We start from the raw sequence: 25388 nt of genomic DNA on the forward strand, positions 1-25388 counted from the left end.
AACCCCGGAGCTCCCGATGCTGACCGGCTGGGTGCTTTGGGGCAGGTCACCGGACCTTTCTAGGCCTTCATCTAGTCATCCCTAGGATGGGGTCCCGACAGAGAAGTTGCTTCGGGCCTGTTTGGGCCACTGCAGTTGTCACAGCGGGAAGAATGAACTATGGATTGTAGCCAGTGAGCTCAGACCTGACCACCCAAGTGGGGGAATGCCTGCCCTCTGCAAAATGATTCTGCCTCTGGCCAATCTGTGTTAAAACAGGAAGCTGCCCTGTGCCCCCAGCTCAGAGAGCTGGAGCTCCTGCGCTGCTGAGTTAAGTCCCAGCACATGCCTTGCTCTCGACTCCGCCCTTAGCTGGGGCCACCAAAGCAGGCCTACACTGATGGGCAGCGCCAGGCTTGTTCTGGGTAACGGGCATGGGACGTCCAAGCTGAAAGGGCGCCGGGGCTTGACTAGCTCAGAGGAGTTCTTGACCTCTCGGTACCAGGCTCTATGGAGAATCTGACAAAAGCTCGGGATGCTCCCAAAAGGCCACAGGAGCACATTTTGAGAACAAGGTCACTTGGCTGGCAGGTCACTGCAAGCTCCCTTAAGCAGCTCCTTTCGGAGGAGTTTGGAACCCAGGTCTCGTTCCACGCGTTCATTTCAGAGATCGATAGTGCAAATTCATTGTTAGTGATTGAGACAGGCCTCTAGCCTCTCACCCAGGGCTGTTTACCTCTGGGAGGGAGTCATCAGTAAGAAAACCACCAAAAACAGCATCAAAGACAATACGAGGAACAAACGTGCACTGCGTTCTGGCTGTTGGGGATTCCTTGCTCTACAGGGACCATCTCACCGATCCCTGACCACAGGCCTCTGGTGTAAGTCCTCATGTTGTCCCCGTGTGGCAGATGAAGATGAGAAAGCCAGGGAGATGAACGGTCACCGGGGTGGTGAGTGAAGGAGCTGGAATTTGAACTAGGTCACACTAGCTCTAAAGCTGAGAGTGGCATGGACATATAGACACTACCAAACGTGAAACAGATAGCTAGTGGGAAGCAGCCGCATAGCACAGGGAGATCAGCTCGGTGCTCTGTGACCACCTGGAGGGGTGGGATAGGGAGGGTGGGAGGGAGACCCTAGAGGGAGGGGATATGGGGATATATGTATACGTATAGCTGACTCACTTTGTTACACAGCAGAAACTAACACACCATTGTAAAGCAATTATACTCCAATAAAGATGTTAAAAAGTAATAATAAATAAATAAATAAATAGAGCCGTGTGCTGGGCCGCCCTTCATAGGAACTTGCGACACTTCCCATCCTGGTTGCTCTCCTGGCGTGAGTGAGTAGTGGGGTGGTGAGCACCTCAGAACGGGGAATGTGGTAAGAACACAACAGGCTCTTGACATCGAAAGACAGGAGATGTTGCAAGATGGCCAAGGGCAGCCGTGCATGTGTGTGCACGTGTGCGTGCCCGCCCTAAGGGATGGGCACTCTCGGGGCTGTGGGTGTTTGCCACCTTGCTGGCCAAAGGGGTCAGAAACCCAATGAAGGTGAGCAAGGTGTAATCCCAGGACGGTGGGGCTGCCGAGAAACTGACTGAAAGAGAGCCGTGCGCATCCACAGGGGAGCAGGGCAGGACTCATGGTTCAGCCCCGTCCTGGGCAGAGGCTCCCAAGCCTGGAAGTGCCGTGGCCGGCCGTCTCCACAGCATCAGATGACGAATTTTTGTGGGACTTTCTGACATGCCAGGCTCTGTGCCCATGCCAGCCACCACCTGAGGACGTAGAGAGCCCGGAGGGGGAGGGTGCGTCTCCAGGCTCTCCCTAGATCCAGGCGGGTTGTTCCTGAGGGCTGCCCGGGCCCTATGCTTCACTTTCTTGGGCAGCTATGACCCCTCCATGAGCGGTCCATTCTCTCGGGTACTTCGCATGGTCTCCTTGGAAGGTTTCTTAGCAAGGAGCAGCAGGCGGCCAGTCTAAGGTGACTGGGCTGCAGCCCCATAGGTGAGCTGAGGCCCCTGAGGCTCACCTCCAAGTTCTCATAAGACCCTTCCTTTGGGAGAAGGTGCAAGTTATGGGGTAGACGATCAAGAGAACCGCCCACCCATGCTCGGACACTCCCATTACCACTCACCTAGCTCGTGGCCATAGGCTGCCTCCATGCCCCCATCCCGCCCCCAATCCATTCTACTCCTTGTGGCTCTATGCTGGGCGTACGGTGGGCCCTTGATTTCTATTTGTTCAGAATCGCTTCCCAACCTTTAGCCTGGCATTCAAGGCCTGTGGGATCTGGCCCTGCACACCCTCCCAGCGCGGCCTACGGAATCCCCACCCGCTCTCTCTGCTGTTCACTTCTTCCTGAACACGCCACGGGCCACCACACCTTCAGGTCTTGGCTAATGTGTTCCCTCTGCTTGGAATGCTTTTCCCACCCTCTCCACCTGGCAAACTCCTACTCATCCTCCAACACTCAGGTCAAATGTCCCCTGTTTGGTGGAGCTTTCCTGACACGTTCAGGCCTCACCTACACTCCCCTGGGCTCCGCAGTCCTGGTGCACACTGACAGGAGAGACCAACCCTAGGACTGTACTTCTCTGGTTTCATCCTGAACCATGGGAAGAGGTCTAAAGACAAGAAGAGAAGAAGTGAGAAAATGAGAAGACGGAGGCAAAAAGGAGGGCAAAGAGCTCCATAAGTGATGGACCACCAGCTGGACTGCCCGCCTCAGGAGAGCAGGGGGGGTCCATCATGCACAGAAAAAAAGAACACATTCTCCACCGCCCAGATCTGTGTTCCTACAAGAGTGGAACAGACAGTGGGGTTCACAGAAATGGGCCCGGGGCCTGGGTGATTAGGAACCACTCCCCTGCCCCTAAGATAGGCCTGGTGGTTGTACCTCGCAGGGCAGAGGCCCCAAAGCGAATGCCGCTCTGAGGGGTGAGGAGCTGCACCCTGGGGTCTGAGGGCCTATTAGGGAACTCAGTGGCAGCATAGGTCTTTATGCTTAAAAACAAGGAAGTAGGGCTTCCCTGGTGGCACAGTGGTTGAGAGTCCGCCTACCGATGCAGGGGACACGGGTTTGTGCCCCAGTCCGGGAAGATCCCACATGCCGCGGAGCGGCTGGGCCCGTGAGCCATGGCCGCTGAGCCTGTGTGTCCGGAGCCTGTGCTTCGCAACGGGAGAGGCCACAACAGTGAGAGGCCCGCGTACCACAAAAAAAAACAAAACAAAACAAGGAAGTAGGTAACATTCTCTGCAGCCTACACAATGCCAAGGCCAGGGGAGAAGCAGAACGCTGTCATGCAGGCCTTGCGGTTGGCCCGGCTGTGGGCATCTGTGCCCACCGGCACTGGGCAAGCTCAGCTCAGTGGTCGCAGTTCCCCTAAGGGCCTGTGCCCTCACTGCCTCTGTGCTGCCCTCGGACTGAGGCAGATGTTTTGCTGGCCCTGTGGCTTCCTGTGTCTCAGCTGGGGATGCCTTCTGCCAGGCGTCCACTCCTACAACCCTCAGAGGCCCCGGGCCAGGCCAGGTACTGGGCTGTAGACCCTGAAGGCAAAGGTGACAAAGGTTGCACACTTGAGGAGCCCTGGGCTACCGGCAGAACAAAGAGGGGACGAGTAAATGCAGCCAAGTATTCCAGATGCCATGGAAACAGCTAGAAAGTCTGGTGAGATCAGTGGGTGAATGTTGTTGTGGCATCCTAGAGACGGGCTGTTGGACAGCTGTTCAATCTGGAGTTTTCAATGAATTTTTAATAAGTAGGAAAATTCTCATTACATAATGTAAAGGAAAAAGCAAGTTACAGGCAAACTTGGAAGCACTATAGAACATACGCTTTTTCTAAACATATTTTAAAAATATTAAAACATATACATACTACAAATATGTCTGAGAACCTCTGCAAATCTAACCCCTATCTGTCACCGCTTTCCCTAGATCCCTTTTGCACTCAGATTCAACTGCATGCAGTTTAGTGCCGAGCTGCCCCCTATGTTAGTTTTGCGGGTCCAAGCTTATACCTACATAGACCTTTTGAACGTTGGCTTTTCCAAGGCCAAACTCAGACTTTCTTACATCAGCTCACGAGCAAACATTCTGGGCGATCCCGTGGTGCTGAGCCTGGAGGTCGGTAGCCCCGTTTCAGCAACGTCATCCCTGTCTGAACAGCAGGGCTTGTGCAATGATTTGGATAATGACATTCTATTCATTTTGTAAAAAGTGAGTAGACTGCCAGAAAAAGAACCACCGCCGACACTAGCGACAGAAGACACATACGCCTCGTAAACGTATTCCAACTATGAGATCACCAGGTCGGGAGTCAGAGCCTGGCCGGTGGCAGGTCGGAGCGGGAACCAGGGCTTAGGGAGGAGGCTGAGCTGTGTGCAGAGATGAGCGTCTGCTGCCTGCAAAGCCCGGCTGACCTTCTGCTCCTATCACGGAGATTTCCCGGCAGCCTTTCACTAAACCCCCTTTTATCTAAGCTCGTTTGAGTGGGTTTCACTTCTCTGCCGCAAGAGTGCCTTGCCCAGAACAACGTGTGATGCGCTGGGCACAATGCCTGGTGTGTCTGGGCCCTTGGCAAGTGCTGCTCTTGGCATATTTATCATCACAACCGCAGGTGAAGGTCAGGGAGGTCTGCACATCCCAGAGCCAGGGCCTCTGGCCTCTGACAGGATGTGCCCTTTCGGCTCCGGGTCTCCGTCCATTCTGGGGAAGGAGTGAAAAGTTAACTGTTCCTCGGCTCCAGGGAAAACCTATTCTGGTGAACCTCGCTTCTGACCTTCAGCCCTTGGGGACACCAGGCCTGATCAGAACCCTCCGGTTCTTGGGATTTCCCTGGCAGTCCAGTGGTTAAGACTCTGTGCTTCCAATGCAGGGGGCGCAGGTCCGATCCCTGGTCGGGGAACTAAGATCCCACGTGCCGCGTGGCGTGGCCAAAAAATTAAAAAAAAGAACGCTGATTCCTAAGCTTCAATGCACTCAGATTCCATTTAAATCCCCTTCCCAAGGACACACAATCGGAACTGCCGCCTGCTTCCCAGAGGGCACCTCCCCTCTCACTTCCTCAACGTGCCCCAGGTGAAGCTCACCCAGGATAGAAGGGCTTGTCTATTCCAGAAAGGAATGTGCTTCTTCCCAGAGGAGCAGCTTGTCTTTCATACAGCCGTTCCTAGGGCTTAGGGGCAGCCCCGTCCCTGCACCCCAGGTGAGAGGAAACTGCGGGTCCCTGGGGCAGTGGGTCTTAGGGACGCCTGCCCCAACCTACCCACAGTGAGGCTGCTCACTGACCCTCCTCTCAGAGGTAAGTCTCTCCTGATGCATCTCACTTGCCCTCCCAACTTGGCCTCAAAACTGGCAGCTGACTGCTCGTTGCAAAAGAACTGAGAAGGTCATGAGGTGCAGCTGAGGGGCAGTGGAGGGGCTGAGCCGGGAGTCAGAAGCCCCTGGCACACATCCCAGCTTTGCTCTTGCCTGCCTGGAGCACCCTGGCCAAGTTTCTCGGCTGTGCTAAGAACTGACTTTCTATCTTTAAAATGGGGATGCAAGGATTGCACAAGATAGCGCCAAGGGCGCGGCAATGAGAGCGTCACCTGTGGCATTTTAGACCTTACGAGGGGTGTCACTTGGACTGTATGAGTTACAAGACTCTCACCTGTCCCACATGAAGCTTCTGGAAGGGTAAGAGCCCAACAACTATAACATCTGGGGCCCAAGTTCAGTGTTTATCCCCAATATCAACTGAAAACTGGCCCTGAAGTTTATAAACTGGGTCAACCGGACCTAGGAGAGCCTGGATAAGGAGTTAAGGGGCAGCACAAGCTAGTGGGTGAGGGCTGGAGCCCAGCTGCCCAGCCCTCCATGGACCCTGTGACACTGGACATGTCACTCAACCCCTCGTGTCTGTTTCTTCTGCCATAAAGTGGGGATCACAATAACAGAACCTGCTTTCCAGGGTTGTTTGAAGATCTGATGCATCAGTGCAGATGAAGAGGTCAGTGCTCAGTAAACGCGGACATCCGAGGGCCTGGACGACTCCTACTTCCTGGCCTTTGACCACGAGCTGCCTGTGGCATCTCTTGCATTGCTGTCTAGAGGCCTCTCTGGGTGGTGGACAGTGGCTGGCTTGGGAGCCAGGGGGGATCGCCTCTGATGCCAGGTCTGCCTCTAACTTCCTCTACACCCAGGGTCCGCCCTCTCCATCACCCTCTCCTCCGTTCAACCAGCACTGGTGAAGATGTGCTGCTGTGCTCAGCCACGTGTGGTGCAGGTTCCTGGGTGCGGTTTAGACTTTTTAATAAAAACATCGAGGTACAGTTGACTTACAATATTATGTTAGTTTCAGATGCACAATAGAGTGATTCAAAATTTTAATAGATGATACTCCATTTAAAGTCACTATAAAACACTGGCTACATTCCCTGTGTGGCTTAGTCTTGATGAGGACTTATTAACTGCTTTGTTTATAAAGAGACCTGACCTCTGCCTAGGACTGGGGGCCCGCAGAGGCAGCTGGCTTGTCTTCCTGGCAGCTCCAGACTTGGTGAGCTTGGGCTCCCTGACGGTTAGCACGGAGAGGCCGTGTCAGAGGTTGGCACTGGCTCCGCGAAGCCCATCCCATGGAAAGGGCCCGGTAAACGTGAGCTCTTCTTACTATTACGTGGAAGGGCTGGGATCAGAAACGCTCCTGTCTTTTACTCTCCCCTCGTCATCCCTCAAAAGGTCAGAAGGGTAAGGGGCAGGGTGGGTGTGCTGAATCAGGACAGGCAAGGGAGTGGGGGGCACACTCTAGCTCATGATCACGTTCACGCTGCTTTTCCTTCTGACGAGGGCGGGGCTGGGGCCCAGGTTCCTGGCCATCGCTGAGAAGTCCCCTGGCGTTTGGTCCAGCTTCTCCCGGGCCGCGCCCTGCCACCAGGTCAGCCTGTGTGGGTCCTGACCAGACCCAGCTCCCTCAGACCCAGCAAGGCTGTGCATCAGACCTCCTGACAGCTGTTAAGGGCGCCACTCCGAAAAGAGGGAGAATCTCCCTGCTACAGGGGCTCAGCACCTGGGGCAGGGGTGCAGGTGGTCCCGTGGGAGCTGGGACTCAGGATCCAGCTCGGGGTCAGCCTGACGGGCCGTCCATCTGCACAGGCGGTCAGCGGGGGGCAATCCAGGGGCTCCATTTCCTAAGGCCCAGCCACCTCCCCTGACCCCAGAGGGGACTTACCCAGGCCCAGGCTGGAGATGGTCTTGAGGTCTGTGAAGCTGCTGGCCTCAAGGATGGCCTGGGGCAGCCTAAGCTTGAAGGGCAGTAAATCTCTGTGGAGACACGAGGGGTCGGAGGTCAAGTCCGGGGAGGGGCCTGTGTGTCCATTCTCGGCCCCCCACCGCCCCCAAATCCTCAGCCCATAAAGGAAGAACTCTGGCAACCCCGCTGGCGGCTGGGATCGCCACACAGACTGGAAACTTCCCTGGGGCCGAGGGGAGGAGTCCTGAGACTGAGGGAGCAACCAGTCAGATCCGGGTCCTGTGCCTGCACTGGCCTCAGGGATGCTAAGACCCTCCTTGGGCATGGAGAGGGTCGGGGGAGAGGCTTTATCCCCAGTTTTCTTGGCCCTGGAAGTCCCGGCAGCTTCTTCTAAAGGTGCTATTCTGGGTAAGGCGAGTGACCCACCCTTTCCAGTCCTCTGACCCCCGCTGCTCCGCGCTGAGACCTGCAGCGGGTGCACAGACAGACTCCCCTGGTGAACCTACAGCCAGGAACCCGCTGGCGAGCACACAGCCAGACAGACACCTCTGACGACATAGCCAGCTCTATCTGCTGCCTTTGGTCTGAATGGGGATCTTTTCAGTGATCTCTCCAGAGATCTCCCAGAAGGGATCTAGACACTCTCCCCCTTTATTGTACAGATGGGGAAACTGAGGCCCAGAGAGGGAAAGGAAGATGTCCAGGTCTGGACACATGGTGGGTGGAGGGCAGAGTGTGCTGAGCCCCAGGCCTCCTAATTTCAAGCCCAGGGCTGTTCCTTGGGGCAGGAAGGCGAGTGTGGCCCTGCAGGGGCCCCAGGATGGCTGGTCCCAATTCTACGTCTCAGACTGGCATTCAAGGCCTGTCACAGTCTGACCCCGACCCCCATTTTCAGCCGTATCCCCAGCTCTGTCAACCTTCTCCCCAAACCCTGATTCGAGTCATTGAAATCCCATCCGTCCAGGCCCACTGACAGCCTTGCGTGATGGCCGCCTGTCCCCGGGGGTCTTCATGGCCTTACTGTCTATACCGCACCCGCCGTCTCCTCCCTTTGAACTACATGAGAGCCCTGGAAGTTCCTGGAAGGGGCGGGCAGCTTTGCACGTCTCTGATGCCCCCAGAGCCCTTAGCACACACCACAGAGGCTCCAAGAGTGTTTGCCGAATGGACCCGTCTAAACTTGGGGAACTGGATTGGGGGAGAGCAGAGCAGAGGCCGCCTGGGATGTGGGTCGCCGGGGAGCTTCCCAGACCACCTCTGCCCATCAATACAGGCTGTGCTGCTCCGCGGGGTGCCCCCACCCCTTCATGGGAAGTGTTTTCACGGGGGAAAAACACTCTGCTTATGGAATAGCAGGATGGGGGAAGGTGGGAGAAGATCCTGGGCCCTTTTTTGAGTTCCTGGGTTGTGGCCTTTGGCTTCTCCATTGTCAATGGGGTGGGCGTGGCCCATCGATCTTTGCTTCATTGTCATAGTTGTGTGATTCTGAGCATCTGAGGCCGTCTGTGGGCCTCCAGTCAGCCCTTCCAGCCAGGCCAGGCCTGGACCCAGACCGGACGGGCCCTCAGTGCCGCATCCCCGCCTCAGGCCCTGCCCGGTCACCACTACCTCGATCTCTCAGTTTGAAGGGTGGCAGAATTCATCCCGGTGTTGCCTGTCTACCTGGTTGGCTGTCTGGCCTGCCACTGGGGTTTCCAAAGGCTCCTGGGCCACTGCATATATTGAAATGGCCAGCAGAATCGCTCGGCTCATCCGGCAGCCACCCCCGACCACCAGGGCAATCTCTGACACCCTCTCCCCACCTCCTCTGCGTACTGCTCAAGATGCTGCAGTGGTGGCTGCCGACCACGGCCCAGCCCGGGACCCCGGCGTCCAGGGCCTGCCCCAGCCTGCTCCCCCCTCCTGCCCACCACAGAGCCTTCCCTTGCACTCGGGGCCTCCTCGCTGCCTCCCAAAGTGTCATCTTCCTACAGTGACTGTCCCCTGCTCATTGCCACCTCTGAGCTCTGCAGAGAGGGAACGCCCCCCTCGTCCCTTCCACCTACGTCTACTTAGACCCTACACATTCTTCCAGGCCGCACCACGGGCCCCCTCATTCTCCATAAGCCAGTCCTGCTCAAGGATTTCACGCACGTCTGCCACCCCACCTCCAGCATCCAGTTCAGCACTTTATCCAGGGGCCACCTCTTCTGATCCAAGGAAATGCATACACAGGATGGGGGTGTTCGTTGAGCATCTACTATGTGCCAAGTATCGGGCTGGGTGTCACCCAGTTTGGTCCTTATATCACATCATGTTATTATTATTACTACTACTGTAACACAGCAACCCTATGGACAGGCATTAATACTTTTGTATTAGTTCATTCTGGATCAGCTCCTGGGGGAGCTGCTAAGATGCGGATTCTCAGATCCACGCCCAGGGGTTCTCAGCGTTGAGTCTGAGTGTGGGTCAGGAATCCACATTTTTAAACATCTCCCCGGCAGCACCGTGCAGGGTTAGAAAGAGCTCTGTGGGCAGCGTGCAGCACAAGCCTGACTTAACACAGACGCCCGGTCCACAGAGCTGGTTATAGCAGTCACTGCCACAGTCCCACCCGGACCCCTCGGATGCCTTTCACCAGCTCTGTGCACCCATAGCCCAGCCTCGGAGGGGTTTGCTCCTGAGGGCCAGCACCCGTGACCCTCAGAGGCTCGTCCTGACACACTGGAGCCTCACTGCCTGCCCCAGTGGCCCTACAGAGAGCCATGAATGCCTGGGTGTGCTGGCTTGGGGGTACAGAAGCCCAGCCCCGTGGCTTTATAGTGGACCCCGAGGTCTGCTTTATGCTCCAGAGCTGCTGGAGGGATCTGGCTGAGGCTGGGACAGCCTCTGCAATGGACCCTTGCTGGGTTTCTCTCCGGTCTCTGTCCTGCTCCCCACTTCCTGGTCACTTCCTCCTTGGGGGCAGGTCCTTTAGCGCCCCCTGCACATGGATCCTCCTTTCCAAGTGTGCCCCTAGGAGACCCCCAGCTAAGCTGTTACTATCATTTTCTTAGAAGCGGTTGCCAAACCCTGGTTTGCAGAGAGGTTTGTTATAAATGCAGATCGTCTGTCCCTTTATCTTACTTCTTCCTCCAGCCTCTACAGCATGGGTATTATCGTTCCCATTTTACCGAAGAGGTAGTTGAGAGATTAAGATTAGCTCAAATTCTGGGCTCTGCAATGATGTCATCATTCATTCACTCACTCGCTCACTCGAAGCACCCAGCATGGGCCAAACACTAGACTAGTGCCTTGTACTGAGGTAGAACTTCTCAGAATAGGAGAGGGCCTGACTCTGAGAGCTTGACGTGTCATAACTTGCAAAGGGTCAGGGAGCCGCAGATGCTTTGCTTTGTGGGCCTAGAAGGACACGCCAGGTCACAGGAATCATCGTGGAGTGCACACAGTGGGGCGGCTGTAGAAAAGATCATGGACCTTGGAGCTCTATCTACTTTGAATCCCCACGCTGCCATTTACCAGCTACGCGACCTTGAGCAAGTTCTCAAAGTCTCGGCTTCCTCATCTGTAAAATGGGACTAAGAAGAGCACTTACCGGGTGGAACTGTTTGCAAGATTTAAAAAGAGAATGGATATAGAACTCTAGCGCCATGCTGGGTACCTGGAGGGCCCTCAACAGGCAGCAGCTTATTGTCAGCGTCACCTGTTCTGCCCACGGGGTCCAGGAGGGTCCTGGTAGATGGGGGTGGTGGTGTTCTGGGTTGAGTGAGGCTTTCACCAGAGGCAACATGAATGGTCTCTTTGAAGCAGGGGGAGGTGAGCCTGGGGCCCTGGACCCCAAGACATCTTGCCCAGCTCTGCTTAAGTCCCTGTAGCTTAAGCCATTGGGTTTTGGCACCAAAATGCATTTTTCAATTCGTGTCGACCTGCCACCGGTCCTGAATAAATAGAGCAGCTCTGAAGGTGGTTACCAGACACCCTCTCCACCCAGCAGCTGCTTCACAATCACAAGCCCTCTCCCACGGAGGGAGGGTATCAGCCCTTCCTGCTGTTCCCACAGGAAGTTCCTTCTATAACTCCTCCAACGGGGCGGGTCAGGTCCACACAGGACTCCAAGCTGTCCTGGAAGCCGGAATACAGGAAGCTGCTATGACGGGCAGTGAGCAAAGGGGGCAGGTGGTGGTGAGGGAGGGGACTTTACTGGCCGGTCCAAGCAAGCAGCAGAGCCAGCACCCCCCTTCCCAGTTACCAGGGTGAAGCCAGGGGACTGTCCCCTCTCTCTGCACCCTGTGGGCGGCACACTTCCCTCTTGGGGCTTCTCTGTGACAACCCTGTCCCCACCCAAGGTCGCATGGACATCTGTTGCCATCAGATGCCCTCCTGGGGGCCTGGGCTACTCACCTACTGACACAGTAGAACGCGATGAGTCTGAAGATGTCCTCAAACACAAGAACCGAGCCTTCCAGGTACAATACTGAGGAGAGAGGACAGAGGCCTTGGATGAGTGTCCCTGTCAAAGGGGAGGAAGGTCCCTGGAGGGCGTGTCTGCCCTGTGCTCACGGTAGGTCACAGCACCTGCTGCGGCACCCGGCCCGCTGCGGCCGCATGTGCATCCGCTGCCCATTGGACCACAGGGAGGTGAGAAATGAACTTCTGTGGTGTTAATCCACTGAGATCCCAGGGGCCTTTCTATTACAGCAGATAGTGTTACCTTACGTAACACACATTCCTCATTTTGAGCAAAATAACATAGAAGGCTCTAGATTGTAAAAGCAGAATTTGAAAATGTCTTGAGGGAATTCCCTGGCGGTCTGGTGGTCAGGACTCGGTGCTTTCACTGCTGAGGGCGCAGGTTCAATCCAGGGAACTAAGTCTGGGAACTAAGATCCCACAAGCTGCACAGCGTGGTCAAAAAACAGTCTTGAATTAAACTTTCAAGGTCATCTCCACTTAACAATTCTGAGGGCTGTGAGGGGCCAGCAGGAGGACAGGTTCCCTGTTCTGCTGTGGCCTCCAGGAGGTTCACTGGTCCAGGGGTGCTGGACTGGGGTCACTGGCCTTTTACCCAAGAACCCCAGGGCCTGTTAGAACCCCACTTGGTTTGATTACACATGTAATCCAAGAGTGAGGCTGACCCCAATACTTTCCAGCTTTGACAAGGAAGAGGGGTCAAAGCATTTGCCAAAGAGCCCACCCCAGGGTGGACACGGCTGCTCGGAGGGGCAGGGCGCCGGGGTATGGCAGGCAGTGCCCGAAGCTGGGGTGGACGGCCCAGAGGAAAGCGTGGCACTACACCGTGCACTGCTGCAGAGCCCCAGGGCAAGGGGCCCAGAGCACCTGAGTGAGCTGCGCCTCAGGAATCTCAGCATCTGTGCATCGCTCACCTCCCGACTCTCGTCCCCGGGTTCCACATGCCCAACAGGCGATGCTCCCTGCACGTGGGACCCCACAGGGTCCTTTCTTGGGCCTCAGAGGGGCCAGGAAATATGTGTGCATCACACTTCAGTTCCAATTTCCTGAGGTTCTTCTAGCGTCCATGGGGCAGAGGCGGAAGGCAGGACCCAGGTTCCAGGCCTGGCTCCAATCCTGGGATCAGCAGTGTGATGCTGGGTACACCCCTTCCCCTCTCAGCACCTCAGATCCTCCACCTGCAAAGGGAAGGAGCCCTTCCAACCCTAAACACTCGTGCATCTAGGTGACAGCAGCCTGCTGTCCTATTTTCAAAGCCTAGGACAACTTTCCGCTGCATTGGTGATCTGCGAGATGGTCACAGGGGACACATGAACCAACACGTTTTGTTCTAATAGCTTTATTTTAATACATTCCTTCCTTCTAATACTATTGCACTGTTCTACACAGTTAACATGATTTTTTAAAAGATTACATTCATCATTTATGGCAAAGAGACCATGGTATCCCATTAGGATAGATATAAAAATTTAAAAGGGAGTTTAAAGAAAAATATTAGATAGATTACAGTACTCGGAGGTACCGGGAAGATGCCCATAAAGGACAAGTCTGCGAAACATCAGTGCATGGAATTACCACCCTCAATGAGTTAACGGCCATGAGGCAGCCCATGGCGCCACCTAGTGGCCCGTTAGTGCATCGCCCACTCTCTCCACAGGAAGCAGCACAAACTGGCCAAAAGATCTCCCGTAGTTGGGAGATATTGCTCCAACTGCAAAATGGGAATGTAAAGACCTTTCTCAAGAATCCTTCAAGGGGGGATTAGTGATGATGCACGCAAACAGCCTAGCCTCCTATGCCGGGCCTGCTCAACAATTAGCAGGTTTTCTTCATCATTGAGACATGGTCTGACCTCTGCAGACACAGATTAAACCCTTAAGATAGTCAGTCCCTCCCTCTGCTGTGCCCCTGGCACTTTCTATAAAGCCTGCAGCTCCTTTAGACTTAGTTTACCCCACTCTGGTCCGCTCCTCAGGTGCAGGGACCAGGGCTCATTCATTTTTGTAGCTGGGGCCAAGCAAACTTCTAGCGACCCAATCACATTTTTACAGTGAAAAAGCACAAGCAATGGTCAAGGCTCACGTCTGTTTCTTTGTAACCAGGTCTCTTCTGCCCCAGCCCCCAGCTCGTACCTTCCCGTCCTGCTCGTGGGAATAGCATCCCTGCACACCAAGGACACACCCGGGGGAGCTCCTGTATGCCAGGGCCAGGGCTTTGCCCACATGTGAGTCTCCCTCAGTGCCCAGCACAGTGTGTGGCATGCGGTTTGGGAGATAATAAATGTCTGCTAAAAGTCTGTCTGGGAGGGAGATCCCAGAGGAGTAGAGGCCCCCAGGGGCATCTGGTTAGAGTCTCAGACCTCCCACTGTGTAGATCAGGGTCTTCCTTGCAGGGGCCCAACGGGACACCTGGGACTTGAGGGAGTCCCGACAGGCAGCCTCCCACTGTCCTGGAGCAGAGGTGAATGCAAACCGGCAAGAGTTAGACACTCCTCTGTTCCGGTGGGTGGTGGTAGAGCTCAGCTTCCAGGACCGCCCTGTGTCCTGCCCTGGCCTGGTGGTTGTATGCAGGCGCCCAGGCCACACAGCCTGAGTGTGAACGTGTCTCCAGCACATTATTGCTTATCCTCCCTGCGCCTCGGTTTCTTTAGCTGTATAACAAGGATAGTAAAGTACCCACATGTTGTGGGTTGAACTCTGTCCCCCCCAAAATACTTTTCAATCCGAACCCCAGGTACCTATAAATGTGACCTTATTTGGAAAGAGTGTCTTGTCGGGTGGAATCAAGTTAACACAAGGTCAGAATGCATGGGGTGGGCCCTAAATCCAATGATTGGTGTCCTTATAAGAAGACAGGTAGGACTTCCCTAGTGGCACAGTGGTTAAGAATCCACCTGCCAATGCAGGGGACATGGGTTCGAGCCCTGGTCCGGGAAGATCCCACATGCCGCGGAGCAACTAAGCCCGTGTGCCACAACTACTGAAACCCGCGAGTCACAGCTACTGAAGCCTAGAGGCCGTGCTCCCCAACAAGAGAAGCCACCACAATGAGAAGCCTGTGCACTGCAATGAAGAGTAGCCCCTGCTCGCCGCAACTAGAGAAAGCCTGTGTGCAGCAACAAATACCCAACACAGCCAAAAATAAATAATAAATAAATTAATTAAAAAAAAAAAAAGAAGACAGGTAAAGACCTGGGACACAGACACAGAGAGGAAAAGACCATGTGAATGGAGGCAGACACTGGAATACAGCTACAGGCCAAGGATTGCTGGCTGTCACCAGAAGCCAGGAGAGTGCCTTGAACAGATTCTCCCTGGTCTCCAGCAGGAGCCAACCCTGCCAACCTCGACTTGGGATTGCTGGCCTCCGGGCCTTTGCTCGTGCTGTCTCCCCGTGCACGGAGGATCCAGCTTCCCCCTTCCCTGCCTTGAGGGATCAGCTCCAGGTCCACTTTCTGCCTCAAAGCCTTGCTGGTACCCTGACCTCTCCCACAGGAAAGCCACACGCAGGAGGTACTGTCCTAATCACACATTCTTGGCTCAGGAAGCAGGGGATATGTGGTCACATTGTGACGTGCGCCGAGGCTTCTCAGACGGTGAGACTGAGAACAGGAACGGGTCTCACTTTGCCCATCACCTACACCGTGCCCAGCCCTGCGCCCGGCACGCAGGGAAGGCTCTGAGAAGGACAGCTGGGCTGACCAGGCCTCCTGGTTTCAGAATCAAGAGTGAACCAAATGTCCAGAGATAGAAAGTACATCCTATCTAAGGAGAAAGGGGACAGGGGACAGGGGATGGAGTTTCTTTTTTTTTTATTGTGCTAAACTATGAAAAACAAAGTTTAGCATTTAAACCATTTTTAAGTGTACAGTTCAGTGGCATTAAGTACATTGACACTGTGCAACACGGGGCTTCTTTTCTGAGGTGTTGAAAATGTTCTCACATTGACCTTGGTGAGGGCTAGACAACTGAATATACCAAAAGCCACTGAATCGTACACTTTAAATGGGTGAATTGTATGATACTGAATACATGGAATAAAAACATGTCAATAAAGCCATTATTAAAGAAAAGAAAATGCACACATACAGAGTGGACTGAATTTCACTTCCTGTATTACGTTTTTCTGGGATTTTTACAATGAGCATATATGAACATTTATAATGAGCATATATGTAAATTCTCTAAATTTTTCTTGAATTTCCTAAATCTCTCCGTAAATTGTTCTCAGAAGCCGATGGGTTTCCAGAGTCCTCTCACTCATGCTGCTTCGGTGCCCCTCCCAGCACTGCGGGCACAGCTGACAAGCTCCCCGTGTCAGCCACTGCCGGCTGGGTCCTCCCAACAAAGATGCCGGCTCCCCTCTGCTCACCTTTGCATCCTTGAGCAGCAACTCCTCCACTGTATACAGCTTCCAGCCTCCTCACCAGAAACCGCAGTGGGAATACGCCAGACCCTGTCTAAACCATCCCGCTTTCAAAGAGTGAGGAGAGAGATGACCAGACCCACCTGCTAAGTCCCGAGGTGACAACAGGTGACAACATTGGGGCTCTGTCCCTGCCTAGAGAAAAGGAAACTTTTCACCTCATGACTCACCATCAAGGCTGAATCGGGACAAGGTGGAGACGCCGGGTCTACACACGCCGGCCTGGCTTCTAGCATTTACAATCTCAACGCCAGCTATCCATGAAGAACTGAAAGCCATTAGAAGATGTTTTGTTTTAAGAAATTCCATTTTCTCACTCAATAATACAAATGAACTGCCGAGGCAGGAACTGTGTATGTATCTTTTGTTCTCCATGGTACCTCCGGCACGAGGCATGGCGCTTTTAGCAAATTGCTCCATCTCTGTGATGACATTATTGAATGTCGTAAATGGAGTCATGCAGTACATATTCTTTGGGATGGGCTTTTCCCACTCTGCATAATTTCCTCGAGGGTCATCCAAGTTCCTGAGTGAATCGATATCCCGTTCCTTTTTAGTGCTGAGTAGTAACCTATGGTCTGGATGTACCACAGCTTCCTTGGTCATTCACCCACTGAAGGACATCTGGGAATTTCCAGTTTTTAGCTATTATGCACAAAGCTGCCGTGGAACATTTATGTACATGCTTCTGCATGAAAATATATTTTCCTTTCTCTGGGGTATGTGCCCAAGAGTGCAACTGCTGGGTCCCATGGTAAGTCTCCCCTTCATTTTCAAAGGAAGGGCCAAACTGCCCTCCCGAGTGGCTGTACCATTTTACGACCCATCAGCGATGAAGGAGTGATTCGATTTCTTCCTATCCTCGCCAGCTGGGTGTTGTCACTATTTTTTACTGTGGCCATTCCACTAGGTGTAGAGTGATATCTCATTGTGGTTTTCATTTGCATTTCTCTAATTTGCATTTCAAGAAGATGTTGCATGCCCTTCCGTGTGTACATCCTCTTTGCTCAAGTGTCTATTCATGTCTTTTCCTATTTTCTAATTGGACAGTTTCTTTTAATGTTGAATTTTTAAAAACCGTTTAATTAAGATATCATTCACACACCATACAATTCACCAATTTAAAGTGCGTGATGATCTTAGTATCTTCACAGGGTTGTGCAACCATCATCACGATCACTTTTAGAACACTTTCATTAGTCCCCAAAACAAACCCTGTCCCCATCAGCAGTCACTTTCCACCTCTCCCTCCTCCTAGCTTCTGGAAACCACTAATCTACTTTCTGTCTCTGTGGATTTGCCTGTTCTGGACTTTTCATATACATAGAGTCATACAGTATGTGGCCCTGTGGGTCTGGCTTCTTTCATTTAGCATCATGCTAAATGTTCATCCACGTTCGTCCACGTCCGTGCTGCAGCAGGGGTCAGCACTGCATTCCTCTTTATGGATGAATGATATTCTGCTAGACGGATACACCACATTTTGTTTATCCATTCATCACTGATGGATATCTGGGTTGTTTCCACTCTTCGGCTACTACAAAAAATACTGCATTGAACATTTGTGTACAAATTTTTATATGGACATATGTTTTCATTTCTCTTGGATATACTCCTAGAAGTAGAATTGCTGGGTCCTACAGTAACTCTACATGTTTAAGAAACCGCGGGACTGTTTTTCAAAGCAACTGCACCATTTTACATTCCCAACAGCAATGGATGAGGTTCCACTTTCTCCACACCTTTGCCAGTACTTTGTCTGTCTTATTGATTCGAGTCATCCTAGTGGGTGTGAAGTGGTATCTCCTTGTGGTTTTGATTTCCATTTCCCTAAGGATTAGTGATGTCAAGTATATTTTCATGTGCTTATTGGCTATTTGCATATATACTTTGGAAAAATGTCTATTCAGATCCTTTGCTCATTTTTATTTGGGTTGCTTGCTTTTAATTTTGAGAGTTCTTTTTTTTTTTTTAAAGACGATGTTGGGGGTAGGAGTTTATTAATTAATTAACTTATTTTTGCTGTGTTGGGTCTTCGTTTCTGTGCGAGGGCTTTCTCTAGTTGTGGCAAGCGGGGACCACTCTTCATCGTGGTGCGTGGGCCTCTCACTATCGCGGCCTCTCTTGTTGCGGAGCACAGGCTCCAGACGCGGAGGCTCAGTGGTTGTGGCTCACGGGCCTAGTTGCTCCACAGCATGTGGGATCCTCCCAGACCAGGGCTCGAACCCGTGTCCCCTGCATGAGCAGGCAGATTCTCAACCACTGCACCACCAGGGAAGCCCTGAGAGTTCTTTATATTATAGTTACAAAGCCTTTGTCAGATGTGTGATTTGCAAATATTTTCTCCCAACTATAGCTTGTCTTTCCATCTGTGAACAGGGTCTTTCAAATTTTATGTTAAGAATGAAAAAAATGGGACTTCCCTGGTGGCACAGTGGTTAAGACTCTGCGTTCCCAATGCAGGGGTCCCAGGTTCAATCCCTGGTCTGGGAACTAGATCCCACATGCATGCTGCAACTAAGAGTTCACATGCCACAACCAAGAAGCCAGTGAGCCACAACTAAGGAGCCCGCCTGCCACAACTAAGCAGCCTGCCTGTCGCAACTAAGACCCAATGCAACCAAATAAATAAATAAAAATTAAAATAAAAAGAATGAAAAAAATGGATACTGTTCAAGTTTGCGAAATAGTAAGCACTCAACTGGTGCTGCATAAATGATTCCGTAGGGATATTTCCAGCCTGCTTTAATGAACAGTCAACTCTTCTTTGCATTTGGCAGTATCTATTGTTATAATTAATGTATGAGGGGTCTTTAACCCGTTATTATCCTTATCTAGACCAAAGTCCCCTGTGCAATCTTACTGGCACTATTAAGTCCCTCTGCAGACATTTTCTTCATAGTTGGTCCAAAGGTAAAGTTTAGCCAAGCCTGGCTTAATTACCACACATTCCTAGTGACTGAGGTGAGTGAAATCGACCAGTGAGACATTCTACGTCATGTTCATTTTAAGCAGAGAATGGCTATTGGCATGTGCCTTCTTTAGGGTCTGATTTGTCTTTACTAACAAGTGAAGGATGAGCATCTGTTCACCTAAGCTGACCCTGGGCTTTGATGAGGAAAAGATGGTCACACGAAAACGTGAATGAAAATATGCCTTTTTGCCAACAGTTATTAAAATTGTGAAACGTACAGATCACTCAGGAAACGCAAACCGTCTTCCTTGTTGGCAGATGCCCTTGTTAACCTAAGAGATCTCTGTTCAAACACAGTTCGGTTGACAACAGGAATTATACCTAAATCTCCAGGTATGACCCTCATTTGAAGGGCTGGGTCAGAGTTATTCTTTAGCTAGGACACTATGTATTCAACCATTGACAGATATTTATGTGCTCATATCTGTAGAAATAAGGGGAAATGGATTTAGAAATCGAGAGGAAGGCTCACGGTGAGCAGGGTGACAGGGAACTGGCTGGTGGTTTTGGCCACAGGACCCAGCTGAAACTCCTTCCTGAGGGGCAGAGATTCTAAACAACCCGCTCATCCTCTTTTATGATTGAAAATTTGGTTGGGTGAGGGTGGGAGAGATGTTCATTGATTTTTATCTGAGAAAAAACCCTGTACTCAGCAAGGCCTGTGCGTTTATGGAAGGGACACATTCCCAGATGGATGAGAACTGCCCGGGAAGGACAGTGTCCCCAGAGGGACACAGGAAGGGCCGGTGTTGGCAGAAGAGATCGGGTCTCGGGCCTCTCAGAAAAGGCCGTCACATCTGGCTGGGGGAAGTCTGGGCCCAGGAAGTGGCCTCACTCCAGAGCCTTATGTGACACTGTCGAGCCAACCTTCTCTAAAACGGATCACCCTGAATGGGCTGGAAGACAGATGCTAGTGGATTCTGATCCCACTTCCTAAAAGGGGCCCTAGGTCACCAAGCTGGGTCCCTGACAGAAAAGGCCAGGAGTGCAGAGCCTGAGGATAGAAAGCCAATGTGACCAGAGGCTGGGGAGTGGTTCACACCTGGAGCAGGACTGGGGGGTCACCTGCGGGCCGGACAGGTGAGGCCAGGCCCATTCTTCCAGGTGTCCCTCCCATGCCCCCTCAGCTCCTTCCCCACTTGGAAGGTCACAGGTGCCTTGGCTCGTGGGACCCACCGCTACCCGGCAACACCATGGTTGCCAAGGGAGTCGCCACCTGGACAGTTTGTGGCTGAGGAGGAAAAGGACTGTTTGCTGCTATCGTCAGGCCCAATTTTCTGTGACAGATGAAAACTACCTGCCCCGTTCCCAGGGGTGGAAGTGGGGAGAGTGGCAATTTCTCTGGAGTCCAGGGGACCCCGTGACTCCAGGCCCAGCTCTGGTACCACTTACTTCAAGATGCTGCTGCAGTGCAGCTGGGTCACCTGTGAAATGGGAGAATGGCTCTACCCCCTCCAGAAGGAAGGGTGCTCCTGGACTAGGGCTTCCGGAAGCTCTGGCTCGAGCAGAAGGAGAGTTGCCAGGAGAAGTGAGAACAAACAGGCCAGCGCCAGGCAGCAGATCTCCTGTGCTCTGGGAGCTGACTTGCTGCCCAGCCATACAACGACTGGAGCTCGGAGCGGGGCAAACTCCTGTTCCCGTTCCAGGCAAAGCCCAAACCTAGACGGTACCGACTGGGCAGGGGCTCCTGGTTCCATCCCCCACAAGCCTGGAGACCAAAGCCTTCAAGTCTCTGAGACTTGACTTCTCTAATGGCCAAGTGAGGATACGAGTAACTGAGGCCCTCCCGGGCCCTGCCGCTGGCTGTGCAGAGGCTGAGTGGTACCCTACAGGCAGGCCCTGAGGGAGGAATAGCAGCTCCTCCGCCAAAGATGACACAGAGGTCTGGAAGGTCTGGGGTGGGGAGTGGAGGGCAGGGGGGCGAGTTAGAGCTCAGGGACCTGGGAGAGGATGATGATCTGCAAATGTGCTGAAAGCAGTTCCCTTTCTCTGTCCCTGGCTCTTACTGTTGGTCCAGGGTGGGCATCTTAGCCCCTGGTTCACTGGCTGGGCCTGGAGTCCCTTCCCTGTCTATTTACCAGCCTGTCCTCTGTAAATCCCGCACACCCCCACCAGCCCTGAAGCCTCTCAGTGTACATTATCCCTCCTTAGCCCTCAGTCTCCCCCATCAGCCATGGGCCCCTGGGGGCAGGACTTGCTGCAGGGCCTTCTGTTCAGAGTTGGGGCACGGCAAGCCTTTGCCCTGTGTACCTTTGACTAGAGGCCAATGGGAAAGGAACACGGGAGGATCTAGCAGCCACGGCCAGGAGCCCAAGCAGGGGGCCACTTCCACATGCTCCCAGTGCCCCATTACAGCATTTGGCAAGGGAGCAAAGAGGCGGCTGCAGCCCTGCACAAAACTGCGCAACCTGACGAGCAGAACGTCAGCCGGATTTAATCCTACCCGGAAGTTTTGAGCAGTGCACAAGCTGGGCAACTGTCCATGGCAGCCCTGGGTATGAGTCATGGCCATCTATGCTGGTTGTTCTCGGCATAAGGTGCAATCTCCTCTTGATTTCATCTTAACAATTTTAGGATGTAAAAGGAAGCAATGTCTTTTTACTGAGTTCTCTACCACACCCCAAATTTGCCCCGACTAGACCCAAGCACACTCAACTATGCCTCCCAGTGGATGGGGAACTATTGAAAGTCAGAATGAAAGGGCCCTTAGAGCCAGCTCTGGTTCAAACTCCCTCACTGCACAGATGGGGAAACTGAGTCCAGAGAAGGTGAAGCAGCACCAGTGAAAGAGGATTAGCCTGGGTGTTTTCTGCAGTTCGATTCTGTTGCTCTCTGGAATCTAGATCCTGAGCCTGGACTACTGTTGCTCTGCCCCCTTCTTCCAACTTCGCAGTGTGGGCTTTGTTCAGATTTGAGCCTCTTGACTAGTAACAGAGGGTTATCATTTTCAAAGTTTTAACAACAACCATAATAATATCATCTACCATTTACCAAGTGCCTACTGTGTTCTAGCCTCTGTATTTCTAATCATCATGGCAACTCCATTATCCTCGTAAGCAAGGAAACTGAGGCTCAGAGAGTTGAAGTAATTGGCCCGAGGGCACAGCCAGCCATGAGCAGGTACCACCAGCCTGGGAGCCTGGAGCACTAGGCACCTTTTGTTCAGCAGAGGTGGCGTGGGGCAGAGGGAGGGCATCCCGGTGCTTCACACCCAAATGCACTCAGTGTGACTCCCTCACCTATCAGCCAACAGAGACACCTTCCCATGGGTCACACACCTCCTCAGTCACCAGGCAGGCCCCCTGTTACCCTCGGAGAGGGCTTCCTGCACAGAACTATGCTCCCTTCCCTCTGGCCCCAGCGCGGGACACACGCTCCAACGTAGAGCATGACTACACCACATCATGGTGTGTTCACAGGCCTGACTCTGGCCCAGAACGAAGATCCCAGAAAGCAAGAGCCAGCCCTTTCTTCTTTCCCAGATCCAGGGCCTCGCCTGGATCACCCCCTGTGTTTAACCGGTCTTGCCATTATTGAAAGCCTTATCTCTGAATCCACATTGGCAGCCACATCTGCAGCCACTGCCACTACACTGTCCAAGCTGTAATAAGAGATTCCTCTCATTGGATGGTGCACTTCCGTATTTAGCAACCGTGTCGATGAGGATTTCAGTCTGGGAAAAGGAATACAGGATGAATGGTCACAATGCAGGTGGGACTTGGCCTGGGAACTATTTATAGGTTCAGATGCCGAAACAGAAGAGGAGACATTGGACAGATGTGCGAATTGCCAAATGGTGGGGAAGACTAAATAAAGAGTAAGCAACAGGGAGGTGTTTGGGGGGAAGGAACAGGGAGGGGTGGAGGAGAGATGCTGAGCAGAGGCCCGCCATCCCAGGGCTTGAATTACCCGCAGGGAACGGGCTGCAAGGCTGAGAAAGCAATCAGCCAGCTCCTCTACTCAGACTGTAGGGGCGGGGAGGCATCTTTGATTGTACCCATCATGAACAAACATGGCTCTCTCTGGGAGCAGAAAGGACAGGCGGAAAGGGAGGTGGCCCAGGGCACCACCCTGATCGCAAGAACAGCCCCGAGGGCCACGGGAGGACCCATCGAGAAACTACCCCACCCAGAAAACAACCCAGCTTCAACTTCAGGAGCTTATAAGGTTCATCCCACCTCAGAGTTTCGGAACTTTTATCTGCGGTCTAGAAGAACGTGACTGCCACTTATGAGAGCTGTGAGACCCAGAGAGGTTAAGTGGCTCACCAAAGGTCACAGAGCTGGGAAGTGGTACCAGGATGTGACCTGCAGCGAGCCTGACTCTGCAGCCCGTGACCTCACCCAGCACACCGGGCCGCTGGCTGTCTAGACCCTGTTGTCCAGCAGAAATATGATTCGAGTCACGTGTGCAATTTAAAATTTGCTCATAGCCATGTTAGTAAACAGAAACAAGTAAATAGTAAAATTCATCTTAATAATATATTCTATTTAATGCAACATATTCAAAATAGTATCATTTCAACAAACCGTAAATATAAAAAAATTACTGAGACACATCACGTTCTTTTTTTCATACGAAGTGTTCAAAATCTGGTATAGCTCATCTCAATTCAGACTCACCACATCTGTAGTGTTCAGTAGTCTCACGTGGCTCACGGTTGCCGAACTAGTCGGCTGTGCTTGACCAGGAGCAAATCTACCCCCCAGGGCACATGTGGCAGTGCATGGACACATCTTGGGTTGTTGGCGGGGATGGGGAGGGGTTGGTACTACAGACATCTAGTGGGCAGAGGCCCGGGATGCTGCTAAACCTACTATAGTTCACAGGACAGCCCCTCACAGCAAAGAATGATCCAGCTTCAAATGTCGAGTGCTGAGTTTCAGAAACCCAGCACCAGAGTGAGAACCAGCTTGTGCTCCTAGGACAACCGGCAGGAACCCAGGGGCCCTGTGGATGCCGACACCTAGAGCTGCCTGCACGTGGTGGGTGCCCGACATCAGCGCTGGAGCGGAACTGAATGCCAGACCGGAGTGTCCGCTAGGACTCAGAATCCACGACCTCAGCCTCACAGGAATCACATTCCAGTCCGCTTCCCCAGCAGCGCAGAGCCACTGAGTGTGGAGTCAAGAACAGGGGACCAGTCTCAAGTCAACCGACATTTCACTTGCTTTGAGATGCTACTGAAACACCTGCTGGTAAAGACCCAGCCAGCTGGCCTCAGGAGGCAGCTGTCTTCTCGCCTGCCCTGGTGTAAGTGCCCCGGGGCAGGCTTGGCCCTTGCCGGGGGGAGGCCTGCGGTTTCAGGGAACAAATTCCATGAGGGGCGTGATGCTAGGGCACTTGAATTCAGCTGTAGGTCAAACTGCTTCCTTCAAATCAGTCCATCGGTAGGAAAGCTGATGTTCTGACCCTCTATTTCCTCACTGGCTCTGAACGCAGGAGTGGAAGAAAGGGGTGTTATTTATAGAGCCGCCCCCATTCCCCAAATCCCCGGCAGGCATAGGGCTGGGAGCTCTCCCGAATCACCATAAATGCCCCTGGACAGGGAAAGGGACACGACTGCTGCCGCCGCAAGAAGCATCTCTGTGGGCACAGGGATGTTCCCGTGACCTACTGGGGGTCAGGGCTCAAAGTCCTCCGGCAATTAGATTCAGAGTCTTAGGTTTCTCTAGCCCGTCATCTAATTCAAGTTCCCCTTTAACTACCACGTGGCACTTTTACCGCCCAGTAAGAAGAGTGGACTTATCTCTAAGCACAGAGGTGGAAACGGGCCTCTTGAACCCACAGGACATGACCACCACAGAGGGACAATGCAGGCTTAGCATCTCACCCCTGGAGACTCTCAGATCTCTACCCCGGGCTCTGCCCTCCGTCCAGAGGCCTGGACCCAGGGGGTTATTCAGTTTGCATTCATCAAATATTTACTGAGCACCTACTATGTGCCAGGCACTGCTCCAGGCACCGGGGTGATGGTGGTGGGTTTCTTTCTCACTGGCACGGTGGCTCCCCGTGTTCCCTGCTGTCACCCCCTCCAACCACCCTTCCCCTGGATCTGCGGTGACGCTGCCACAGGTCCCCCACACATAGGATCCTCTTCCCTCCTCAACCAGTTCTGCCAGCTGGGCTGTCAGTCTTCCTCCTGGATATCTCTGGCCGGGGCCCCTCCTCTCCACGCCCCACATGCTGCCCCTAAATGGTTGCCGAGTCCCCTCTGGTGTTCGCCCCCGGGGGTCTCCCCTGCCTTCCAGCCTCTATGCTGCCCCCAGTGGCATGGGACTTCTGTTTAAAAGGAGCGTCAGATCTCCTCCCCACCGCC

The 25388-nt window shown here is 53.1% G+C and overlaps 1 protein-coding gene across 2 annotated transcripts in view; it reads right to left on the reverse strand.

Annotated features, from left to right (window-relative positions):
• The window catches only part of RIN3 (Ras and Rab interactor 3), a 119228-nt gene that overhangs the window by 25747 nt on the left and 68093 nt on the right, over positions 1 to 25388 (reverse strand). For both annotated transcript variants that reach the window (XM_060004017.1, XM_060004018.1), the window contains exons 4-5: positions 11602 to 11674; positions 7198 to 7289 (exon numbers count right to left, since the gene is read on the reverse strand). In XM_060004017.1, coding sequence (XP_059860000.1) covers positions 7198 to 7289; positions 11602 to 11674 — 165 coding nt within the window. The remainder of the gene's footprint in view (positions 1 to 7197; positions 7290 to 11601; positions 11675 to 25388) is intronic.

This window comes from Delphinus delphis, chromosome 2 (assembly GCF_949987515.2).
Source record: "Delphinus delphis chromosome 2, mDelDel1.2, whole genome shotgun sequence".
Taxonomy (NCBI): Eukaryota; Metazoa; Chordata; class Mammalia; order Artiodactyla; family Delphinidae; genus Delphinus; species Delphinus delphis.